Below are 12,500 nucleotides of genomic sequence, written 5' to 3' on the forward strand. Positions count from 1 at the left end.
TGTGCACAATTTTGTCAGGGACACACGTGTAGAATTGTATGGTCCCACCCAAGACAACATTTTGAAAAGTTGGGTGAACCAGGCTTATATGCGCTGGGCGAGGTTATTTGGATGAGCCTAAAAGAATAGGCAGTACTGTCCAGCGGCCACAAGAGGGAAGCAGATACGCACAAACAGGAGACAGGCCAAAAGAAGGGAAAGGGAGTAGAGAGACCGTATAGGGGAGGATGAGAGAGAAAAGAGAAGCAGAGACAAGGCAGAAGCAGAGACAAAGAGGTCCTTAAGAAAAACAACAGAGAAACAAATACTTTTCAGGTTCAAATAGCAGCCTGTCGGCTTTAAATGTAAGGGTAATTTCATCCAGATTCAAGGAACCTTACACAATTTTTTTTTTTTTGCAGAATCCCTCCATTTAAGGAAGCCACAAGTGTATTTGACAGTTGGCTGCACAGTTGACAAAATGAAAAGATGACAAGACATTGACAGCTCTCTCGGGCACTTATGATGCTAACTCAAACACCTGCCTGATCAGAGATAGCTGTGAAGCCAATCGTCCAAGCACGTTTTGTGTCCTAAAATAAATGTTGAAGAGTTCTTTGCTTCCTTGTGCCACACAGAGAAGTTGCCTTTGGCCAGTCAAAGTTACGCTGCAGAATGAGAAGACATATGCTCTTCATTGTACAGCAGTAATGAATCACTTGGAACAAGACTGTTTACAGGCATATTTATTCTGGAACACCGCTAACACCATATGAACATTTGTGATTGAGAAAATAATAAGTGGTCAATAGTAACACCAAGATATGAAAATATTGATATCAATTATTTTACTTAAAATTACTCATATTTTAAATTCCAATGACCCCGGAGACTTTATTAAAGGCTTATATGAAATATGACTAATCCAAAAGACTAATCTCGGCAGTGAGTTGGGCCAAAGAGACCAAATCTTGCTCGTGATAAAGGCAAACACTGCATTCCACGTATCACAGTACATGAACGACTTCCATTCGTGAAGAACAATGACGCGTCTAACACGCGGAGCTGTTTATAACAGAATGGGATGACGTCGTGCTTGGCCAGACAGTCGACACAATGTCTTTAAAAGCCACATTTTAATTTATACCAGACCTTGGCAGGACCAATCCTATTTAAATCCCCCACACACTGATATATAAACATGTCCACCAAAATAAGACCAAAAATATATGCTTGGTTTATTGACTTCCAAAAAGCTTTTTTCTCTATTTGGCAAACAGGACTGTTCTGCAAAGTTATTGAAAATGATGTAGGCGGTAAAACATATTTAATAAATGAACGTATACTGGCAGTTCCCGCGGTATCAAATTTGGCAACAACAAAATAATTAAACAGAAGTGGGGCCTTCGCCAGGGTTACAGTCTCAGCCCGGTGCTCTTCAACATTTCCAGCAAACATTCTAGAATAATCCTCAGTCCCAGGTGTTGGTCTCCACAGGTCAGAGGTTATCCACTTCCACAGGTCATCAAAGGTTCTGCTCTACCAGACCTGGACCAGGTAAAGCAGAACTACTAGACCTGGACCTGTTAGACCAGTACTACCAGACCTGGACCTGTTAGACCAGTACTACCAGACCTGGACCAGTTAGACCAGTACTACCAGACCTGGACCAGTTAGAGTAGAACTACCAGACCTGGACCAGTTAAAGTAGAACTACCAGACTTGGACCAGTTAGACCAGAACTACCAGACCTGGACCAGTTAGAGAAGTAAAAAAAACTCTCAGGGAATTACACCATCTTTCTCAGAAAAAGACACACACTCTCCTACTATTATTAAGGTTTAGGAAGCAGTGAATGAGCCAAGAGTGAAGACATGCATTCCATTTCACACTGTATCAAAAATGAATAACTGAATAACGTAATACAAGTTGGGAAATGTTATTTCAATGTGTCATTCAATGGGGAGCGGGGCGGGACCAACCTATAAAACGCCTAAAATACAGCATCCCCCTCTTACATCATCAGCAAGCCCTGAAAAGCAAAGGTAGTAGACCCTCGCCAGACTAGGGCTGAGTGTACAAACCTGTTACACTAAACACAGAGATAGTAAACCTTAGCCGAGACTCAGAACCAGAACATTCAAGAGACTCAGGACCAGGACATCCAACAATTTGCATCCAAATCACAACACACGCAATCAAAACAGAAGGACGTGATCTCCCGGGAAACACAGACACAGAGGCCAATGCCGTGCCGTCTGCCCCTAAATCAAGAGGACACCATTTACCGTGGTTACTACTCCTAAAACCTCTGACAGACCCAGAGAGAGAGAGCCATTTAGCACAGCCTCGCCAGTGAGACGAGATGACCCTGGGTGACATGCTTCTCTGTAGAGGAAAAGCTGTTTGACCACTGCACCGTGAAACAACCAGAGACCGACACAAAACAATTAGAGAACGTTACAACCCGTAATCTAAACCTGTGATGAAGAAGTTTTTTTTTTTTCTTTCTCGGGTAATGCAGAGCAGCCAATCCTATTAGCGTGATCAAACAGAGCTGTAGACAGTCAGCACACTGCCGTAAATTAGTGCCTGTCACCAGATGAAGGACAGTGAGTGACAATAGCTTTCGTTATAGTTGTCACTGAAAAAAAGGCTAATTAACTAAATAATATACATACATATATAAATGTACCTTTCTGGGTATGAATCGTTATTTCAAGAGAAGGGACATTTTACATAATATGAAAGATTCTAAGCTCTCAACGAAGAGCTCTAGTTAATCTCCTCACCTAGATCCAAGATTGGTAGTTTAAACAATGGAAGAAAAAAAAAATTGTCCTACAATGTACAGAGTGGTCAGAACCAGCCACATCCCCAGGGCCGCACACACACACACACAGACACACACACACACACACAGACATACATCGATATTATTTACCACTGTCTGTCTAAATATAGTACCATTATATTTATAAGGACCAACAACTGATAACCATAAAACAAAATCCCTGACCCTTAACCCTTAACCCTGAACCCAGGTTATAATTCGAAACCGAACCCCCAACACATAAACCTGACTACAACCCTAATTCTAGATCCAAGACCTAAAACCTAACCCTGATTCCAAACCTTAACCTAACCCTTAACAGTGAACCCTGATCATAACCCTAAACCTAACCCCTAAACCTTACCTTAACCCCTAACCCTATAACTGATTGGTTTTGCACATATGTCATCTCTCTACCATGCGCTCAACTGTTTACTATCTTCTGTGAGGAAGATACTCACTAACAAAGTGAAAAGTACACACACACACACACACACACACTCTCTCACTCTCTCTCTCTCTCTCTCTCTCTCTCACACACACACACACACACACACACCCATACACACCGCTGGGCCACACACCCTCACACACACACACACTCAACCTTCTGTTGTATCATGCAGCAGCACACACACTTCCATCCCCTGGCCCACCAGGAAGACATCCGTGAGGACTAGCTGCGATCAGTAAGACACAGCACTCTGGAATTCCAGTCGCGTGCTCCCGTTAGTGCGCGATCGCTCTGCCGTTCCTCACCGGCGTTCTCGTTTGCTTCCTCCTTTTCCCACACGACCACAACACACACACACAAATCCCATCCGGAAACACTGACAGATAAACAGAAGAATGGAGAGAGAGAGAGGCTGGTAAAGAGGAAGTCACGATGAATGGAGCGTATTTTCTTACCTCGCACGGTGCTAAAGCCAGCAGCAACATCCGCAGGAGCACTAGGGAGGAGCGGAGCGCACTCATATTCTCCTCTCCTGGAGCCGGCAGCGTGTGCATTCAATAGCCTATACTTTTTTATCTGTCGATAATGATACCCCGCGGATACGAGAGAGAGAGAGAGAGAGAGGGAGAGAGGGAGGGAGAGGGGCAGAGAAAGGGGGAGAGAGAGAGGGAGCCTGCTCTCTCTAGCCTGCAGCCAAATCAATTCACTCTAAAAATGCATGTTATCTTGCTGCTCTGTGCTATTATCATATAAATGTAATACTACTGTAATTTTAATATAGTACCTGTATAATACTAATGTGTTATTAATATACTAGTAATTGTTTACCTGTTAGTCAGGTGCTAAAGAATTGCAGCACCAGGTTCGTGTCCCTACTTGGGGGACCGTTTCAGGAAAAGTATGACTGTCACAGCAGTGAGTGGCGCTGGATCCGCTAAATGACCGCAGGCTTGTTCTGTTATGTCTGTAGATGTAGTTTAAATGCCTCGACTGCTCGTTATTTTTCTCCCTCTGTTTTCTCTCGTTCTGCTTCTCCTCTCTGAAATTTCCCCCCTCACTCGTCAGCGATTGTTCTTTTTTCTCATTACCTCTACATTGGCGAACAGTGCACATCTCTGAGACCCAGAGTTCCTTCTCTTCAGCCTCATTTACACCTGCCTCTGAAACACCACCTGTTCTTGTCCCGATCTTCACTGTTCACGCCTATACGTTTCGATGACCAACAGAAAACAATGTTTTTTAAAACACGTTTCATCTCAACATCTCCCTACAAATGTGGGCATGATCTGAATGTGGACTAGATCAGGACAAATGGTGCATGTTAGAAGCGGGTGTAAACCGGGCCTCTCCTCTCGGCTCTCTGTGTTTCTATCCCCCTTTCAGTCAGCGCTCTGCTTTTTTTCTCCTCATCTTCTGCTCTCTGCGGTGGGTGCAGTTGAGAAAAGATTGAAAGAGGTGATTGGCACTAGAGAGGAGGTCAGTAGTCGGAAGGGAGAAGATTGAAGGAGGTGATTGGCACTAGAAAGGAGGTCAATAGTCAGAAGGGAGAAGATTGAAGGAGGTGATTGACACTAGAGAGGAGGTCAGTAGTCAGAAGGGAGAAGATTGAAGGAGGTGATTGGCACTAGAAAGGAGGTCAGTAGTCAGAAGGGAGAAGATGGAAGGAGCTGATTGACACTAGAGAGGAGGTCAGTAGTCAGAAAGGAGAAGATGGAAGGAGGTGATTGGCACTAGAGAGGAGGTCAGTAGTCAGAAGGGAGAAGATGGAAGGAGGTGATTGGCACTAGAGAGGAGGTCAGTAGTCAGAAGGGAGAAGATGGAAGGACATTTAGTGTTGAACAATAGTTAAAATCCGAGAAGGAGGGGTAGAATAGAAGAGGTCTAGCTAAAATGCAAAATGTGTTAAAAAAAGGAAATAAAAGCAGGAGGGATGTGTTAACTAATGTGTTAACTAGAACAGAACAAATCTTTCTGGTTGTGATACAGAATTACAGCATCATCTCCCTGCTCACCTACAAACGTAACTGAGTCATCTGTACTGCCTGGTAAGGTGAAAGGATATAAAGTAACGCAAATTAATTTGAATATGATGAAAAAGACAAATCTAATGTAAAGTATATTGGGTGAAAAACAATCGAATGTGTAGTTTTGGCCGCCGAAAGTGACTGCCAGTGCTACAGTGTTGTTCCTATCTGCCAGTGTTACAGCGTTGTTCCTACCTGCCAGAGCTACAGCGTTGTTCCTACCTGCCAGTGCTACAGCGTTGTTCCTACCTGCCTGTGCTACAGCGTTGTTCCTACCTGCCAGTGCTACAGTGTTGTTCCTACCTGCCCGTGCTACAGTGTTGTTCCTATCTGCCAGTGCTACAGAGTTGTTCCTACCTGCCAGTGCTACAGTGTTGTTCCTATCTGCCAGTGCTACAGTGTTGTTCCTACCTGCCCGTGCTACAGTGTTGTTCCTACCTGCCCGTGCTACAGTGTTGTTCTTACCTGCCAGTGCTACAGTGTTGTTCCTATCTGCCAGTGCTACAGTGTTGTTCCTATCTGCCAGTGCTACAGTGTTGTTCCTATCTGCCAGTGCTACAGTGTTGTTCCTATCTGCCAGTGCTACAGTGTTGTTCCTATATGGATTTGTTTCATGCCTTGAGGCTTTGGAGTCACGAACAGACTGATGTATTTGTCCAGGTTTCTTCTAATTACTATTGTTGTTGCAGCAGCTCTCAATATGAACAACGTTATAGCACTCTAACCTTGAAGGTTATTGTCATTATTATTGCTATTCTGCCACTCTGTACTTGACAACAGAAGCAAACTTACTTTCCATGTCAATACAGTCTATATTATTAAATGAAACTGAGAGACAGAAAGAGAGACGCTGTGAGAGAGGGGAGGAAGAGGAGAGAGGGGAGGAAGAGGGGAGAGGGGAGAGGGGAGGAAGAGGGGAGGAAGAGGGGAGAGAGAAAGGGACTCAGTAGTCAAATGTTTAAGATAAATAAAATAAAAATAGAGAGACTGATGAAGACCAGAGGAGGATGGAGGGAAGGAAGAGGGAGATTGTGATGATAGAAACAGAATTAAAAAAGTGACCAAGTAGAAAAGGAGAAGAAGAAGAAGGGAAAGCGTAAAGGAAGTAGACTTCTCTCATGTCATTTTATGAATGATTTATGATTAGAATCTCCTGAACTCAAGAATACTGAGCACCTACAACACACACCGACGCACACACACACACACACACACACACACACACAAACAACAATAATTTACTACACGCAATCATTAGACACACAATTAACATGCAAGCAAACATGCACACACGTAAAGGAATAAAACTGACTAATGCAATCATGACAAGGACACTTAATCAATATCCAAGCAAGCACACAAACACACCCACACACACAAACACACACACCTACACACGCACACAGACACATTCTGTACATCACAGTGTTTAATGTGGTCTGTCTGTGCTGCACATTCACACACATCCCTCCTCTTTCCCCTCCCTTGTAACCTCTTTCCCCTCCCTGTCTTTTCCTCTTATTATCTCTCTCTCTCCTCTCTCTCCACTCTCCCCTCTAACTCTTTCTCTCTCCTCTAATTCGTTCCCTCTTCCCTTCCACACTCATCACAGATTAAAAGAGAGGAGACTGACTGGCAGAGAGTCTATTAAATTTAGAGACTAAAATTGAGGGAAACTGATAGAGAGATAGAGACAGATAGAGACAGATAGAGAGAACAAGAGACAAAGACAACAAGTGAATGTGAAAAGTGAATATTTTGCCCTTGTCACAAATCACATTCCCACTACATGTTGAACTCTGGGGCTGTCAGCATCCTCAATCTGTTGGTCGTCAGGCAGTATTTTACTTCCTGATTCTGTTGTTCCTCACTCAGTATTTTACATACTCGTTCTGTTGGTCCGCACTCAGTATTTTACGTCCTCATTCTGTTGGTCCTCAGTCAGTATTTTACATCCTTGTTCTGTTGGTCGTCAGTCAGTATTTTACATTCTCGTTCTGTTGGTCCTCACTCAGTATTTTACGCCCTCATTCTGTTGGTCCTCAGTCAGTATTTTACATCCTTGTTCTGTTGGTGGTCAGTCAGTATTTTACTTCCTCGTTCTGTTGCTCTTCAGTCCGAATTTTACATCCTCATTCTCTTGGTCGTCAGTCAGTATTTTACTTCCTCATTCTGTTGGTTCTCACTCAGTATTTTACTTCCCCATTCTGTTGGTCCTCACTCAGTATTTTACTTCCTCATTCTGTTGGTCATCAATCAGTGTTTTACATCCTCATTCTGTTGGTCCTTACTCAGTATTTTACATCCTCATTCTGTTGCTCTTTAGTCAGTAATTTACATTGTCAACTAGGCAGTCCTACTGGCATGCATAGAGAAGCTCCTGGTCTGTCAGATTCTGTTCTGCACTGGTTCAGGTCCCATCTGGTCTTGGGAAGTCCTTGTCTAATCTCCCAGCTTAGTCCCAGTTGGAAACAATCATCCCCAGTAGGTCAGATGCTGGTGTGCCAGAATCCCCACAGCTGTTCTGTATCTACATGCTTGGGAAACATCAGAACAAAACACGGACCAGGCTATTACTTACGTCTCCACCAAAAGGCACGGCCTCGTCAGTTGCTGTTAAACTGCTAAAAAGGCTGAAGTGGTCCTGACTGGCGCAGTCATCACCAACATCAGCAGCCACAGCCTGAATATTGATGGTGTCAAGGTCCTCCCCCCGGTGACCGCACCCCACCTGGGCGTGGTAATTGACAGTCAGCGCTCGTTTGACGCTCACTTCAAAGTCTCTCTTTTTCTGTCTGCTGAAACAAGGTCACACCCTACACTGTCACAACCTGTAGCGCGGTAAATCAGCCTGCATCTCATCCCACCCCACTCTTCTAATGCCCCTTCTGTTGCCAGGGCCTGAGAAGATTTGATGAATACAGTAATGAAAAAGGAAATGGGGGAAAAAGTGGATGTGGGAGAGAGAGAGCGAGGTGTATGGATGGAGAGGAGGCAGGGGTGGGGGAGGGAGGGGCGGGGGAGGGAGAGTGGGGCGGGGGAGGGAGGGAGGGAGAGTGGGGAAGGCGCAGGGAAGAAATAATTCCAGAGATAAAAGAATGTGTATGGAAGTCAAGGGCAAACCTCAAACAATATAACTGGGCAAAGACTCATGGGAAATGAAGTCCACTTTCAGTGTTTCTGTCGAAGGGGAGGGAGTACCTGTGAGAGACAGAAAGAGAGAGAGACAAGGGAGAGGACGAAGAACGAGAAACAAGAGGTTGAGACAGAAAGAGAGAAAGCTTTGGGTGAAGTAAACATTGGCAGATAGGGTAATCACCGCTTGTCTTTGCTTGATTGATATTCATGTCATAATTATTCATCACAGACATGTGCCTGATGTGTGTGTGCGTGTGTGTGTGCGCGCGTGTGCGTGCCCTGCAATATTTATCTCAAATACATTTTCACTCTCGCTTCATTAACTCCAGTGTTCTGTTCTTTATTAACATAGGTTAATCATTTGATTATTTCCCCACAAATTTGAATAAAATGGCTTTTATACATCATAATCTCTTCTGACAAAAAAACAGGTTCATCATTATTATTATGGTACATACAGTATATAAAAACAAGATGGCTTCTCCAAAATGGACATCTTCCCTTTTCAAAATGTCCGCCTTCCTCCATATTCCCTTGACAACGAAGACGTTAATAAAATGAAATGTAATCAAGTAAAGAACTGTAGCACCGAGGTTGAGTATCACTCACATATACATAAGAACATAACAGATAACGCATAGTAAAACAGTTCACAATAATAACAATGGAAATATAACAACAAACAAACAAATTAAAATTAAAAACACACAACGACAACAAACGTGAGGTTTGATACAGGATGCTGGCTCATGTCAGTCTGTTTCGTTTGGTGCAGAATGAATGCAACTCATTAACCGGTTAATGTCAGTTAGGATTTGCGATAATGTTTCCCAGATGTGGACGTGCTTCTTTGGCTTCAGGATGCGTGGGTGAACACGTGAAGTGAGTGAGTCTTTCAGTGAGTGAATACATCATTTATGTATGGGTTAATGAATGAATGTAAGTAAATGTATGGTTGATGTATGGATGAGTGAGAGAATGCATGGATGTATTGATAAGTGTTGGTATAACAGCTATATAATTCCTGTGGAGGCATCAGCACAGTTTTCTGGTTTTCCCTGTGAAAAGTCTCTAGTTCTCAACTTGGTCGAGTCAGAGCCGTCACCGGCTGTGTCAAACCCGCTCCTGGGTGTGTCAGAGCCGTCACCAGCTGTGTCAAACCCGCTCCTGGGTGTGTCAGAGCCGTCACCAGCTGTGTCAAACCCGCTCCTGGGTGTGTCAGAGCCGTCACCAGCTGTGTCAAACCCGCTCCTGGGTGTGTCAGAGCCGTCACCGGCTGTGTCAAACCCGCTCCAAGTGTGTGTCAGAGCCGTCACCAGCTGTGTCAAACCCGCTCCTGGGTGTGTGAGAGCCGTCGTCAACTGTCTCAAACCCGCTCCTGGGTGTGTCAGAGCCGTCGCCGGCTGCCGTTAACCGTTGAAGCAGACGGGGCCCAGCTGGAAGCCAAACTTCTGGTTGTTGCTGCCGAAGTCGGAGACGGAGACGTCGATGAGAGGAAGAGAGTCAGACTGGGGAGCGTCAAACTCCAACACCGTCATCTCCTGACCGGAACGAGACTACTCGGCGGAGACATGGAGGAAACGGTTAGTGTGTGTCGATGTGTGTCGGGACGTGCATCGTGCGTGTGTGTGTGTGCCTTGGGGTGTGCGCCTGTTACCTGGCAGCCATCACGCAGTGCTGTGATGTAGTGTGTGTCTTGGTGCGTCAGCAACTCGCCGTTGCTCCCTCGGAAGCGCAGTGCGTGTCGGTGGCTAAAGGTGGCGGTGTCGAACCAGCCGGCAGAATTCTGACACTGGAAGGTGAACGTCTGTTTGGCCGTGGCGCTCAACAGCTTCAGAAAGACCAACTGGACCACGTGGACCGGGCTTCCATCTGAACCAGAATAGGAAAGCTGGGTTGGGAAGGAGAGGGAAGGAGAGGGAAGGAGAGGGATACAAGGGAATGTATCAGAAGGTTATAGAATGTAGTAAATATAAATGTAACACTAAGGAACAGAGGAAAACACACAAAGCCACCCTCACACGCAGACAGACAGACACACGCAGACAGACAGACACACGCAGACAGACAAACACACGCAGACAGACACTGTACCTGCTTTCCTCTTCTAAACTGGCTGTACCAAGTGCCAGGTTTCTCTCCTTTCCATGAACCCAGCTTCACCTGAAGAGGGGTCATGAATAATCAGATCTCTATTTCCAATTGTACATTTTTACATGTATTGACAAGAGTTACTCACCTTAATGAACTGTAAACATTTACTGACTCCAGAACCAGTGAGAATTCATAGCAATATTTTCCATTTCATGAAATGTTTCAGGTTTTTATTTGACAGCACGGAGAATTGTATCCAGAATTGTATCTGGATAAAAACTTTAGCACAATATGGGAATCACACTCCTGAGAGACAACTCACCGACTGGAACTTCTTGTCAGGGTACAGACAGGTCTCTCCCTCTGCCGTGAAATTACAGAACACCTTGAACGAGTCTCTATGGCAACCCTGGTTAGGGTCTATCCAATATTCACCTGGAAACAGAAAGGGAGGCAGGGATCATTAACACTAATACCATGATAGTTAACTCCACAGATCAGCCGTTCTAAAACAATAATTTATCACACACTCAAAGATAGAAAGACAGACAGACACAGATGGATAACGTAGGCGACGTGGGGGTACAGACAGACAGACAGGTAAAGTTAGGGGAGTGGGGGTACAGACAGACAGGTAAAGTTAGGGGAGTGGGGGTACAGACAGACAGACAGGTAAAGTTAGGGGAGTGGGGGTACAGACAGACAGACAGGTAAAGTTAGGGGAGTGGGGGTACAGACAGACAGACAGGTAAAGTTAGGGGAGTGGGGGTACAGACAGACAGACAGGTACCGTTAGGGTAGTGGGGGTACAGACAGACAGACAGATACCGTTAGGGGAGTGGGGGTACAGACAGACAGACAGGTACCGTTAGGGGAGTGGGGGTACAGACAGACAGACAGGTACCGTTAGGGGAGTGGGGGTACAGACAGACAGGTACCATTAGTGTAGTGGGGGTACAGACAGACAGACAGGTACCGTTAGGGGAGTGGGGGTACAGACAGACAGATAGGTACCGTTAGGGTAGTGGGGGTACAGACAGACAGGTAAAGTTAGGGTAGTGGGGGTACAGACAGATAGACAGGTACCGTTAGGGGAGTGGGGGTACAGACAGACAGACAGGTACCGTTAGTGTAGTGGGGTACAGACAGACAGATAGGTACCGTTGGGAGAGTTGGGGTACAGCAGCTTCAGTTCCTTGCAGGTCCGGGCGGGGTACTGGAAGGTTCCTTGAGGTGTCCTCAGACCCTCTACCTCCATCCTCATCGAGGAGAGAGAAGCAAAAACCTCCTCCATCCCCTTCTCTTCCTCCTTCTCTCCATTCTCACCGGCCTGGTCTGCCTGCATCTCCTCCTCTTCTCCTGCCGGGATCGGCTCATACACCTCCTCCTTCTCCTCCAGAGTGGACCCGTCAACTGAAGAGTGCTGCCGCCGCCTCCTCCCTCTCTCCTGGAATGGGGGGGACTGAAGACCCACCGCGGGAAGACCCTTAAAGAGGAATAAGGGAGAGAGGATTAAAGGAGGACAGAGGAGTAAGGGAGGACAGAGGAGTAAGGGAGAAGTGGGCGTTAGAGAAGTTGCTTAGTGTCAGAGGAGTTCCAGTTGAGTTTGCAAGGTTCTGCGTAGAAGTTTGAATTGAGGTTCCAAACGGAGGTTATAGGTAAAGTTCTGTATGATGTTATAAGGTTAAATGTCAAGGTTCTAGGGGATATTCCTAGTGGAGGTTCTGGGTGACACTCTAAATGGAGGAGGACCATCTAAGTGGAGGTTCTAGGTGACAATAAGTGGAGGGGGACCATCTATGTTGAGGTTCTAGGTGACACTCTGAGTGGAGGTTCTAGGGGGACCATCTAGGTGGAGGTTCTAGGTGACACTCTGAGTGGAGGTTCTAGGGGGACCATCTAGGCGGAGGTTCTAGGTGACACTCTAAGGGGAGGTTCTAGGGGGACCATCTATGTTGAGGTTCTAGGTGACACTCTG

At 45.6% G+C, this 12,500-nt stretch overlaps 2 protein-coding genes across 2 annotated transcripts in view; both read right to left on the bottom strand.

Annotated features, from left to right (window-relative positions):
* LOC105027490 (noelin-2) overlaps positions 1–3,822 on the bottom strand; it is a 32,439-nt gene extending 28,617 nt beyond the window's left edge. Inside the window, exon 1 of the mRNA XM_029122358.2 lies at positions 3,722–3,822. Within this exon, the coding sequence (XP_028978191.2) occupies positions 3,722–3,820 (99 nt within the window). The 5' untranslated portion in view covers positions 3,821–3,822. The remainder of the gene's footprint in view (positions 1–3,721) is intronic.
* Positions 3,823–8,752: 4,930 nt separating this feature from the next.
* The window catches only part of LOC105027471 (collagen alpha-1(XI) chain), a 43,080-nt gene continuing 39,332 nt past the window's right edge, over positions 8,753–12,500 (bottom strand). Inside the window, exons 59-63 of the mRNA XM_029122564.2 lie at positions 11,684–12,008; positions 10,845–10,957; positions 10,523–10,591; positions 10,086–10,319; positions 8,753–9,984 (exon numbers count right to left, since the gene is read on the bottom strand). Coding sequence (XP_028978397.1) covers positions 9,838–9,984; positions 10,086–10,319; positions 10,523–10,591; positions 10,845–10,957; positions 11,684–12,008 — 888 coding nt within the window. The 3' untranslated portion in view covers positions 8,753–9,837. The remainder of the gene's footprint in view (positions 9,985–10,085; positions 10,320–10,522; positions 10,592–10,844; positions 10,958–11,683; positions 12,009–12,500) is intronic.

This window comes from Esox lucius, chromosome 9 (genome assembly GCF_011004845.1).
Source record: "Esox lucius isolate fEsoLuc1 chromosome 9, fEsoLuc1.pri, whole genome shotgun sequence".
Taxonomy (NCBI): Eukaryota; Metazoa; Chordata; class Actinopteri; order Esociformes; family Esocidae; genus Esox; species Esox lucius.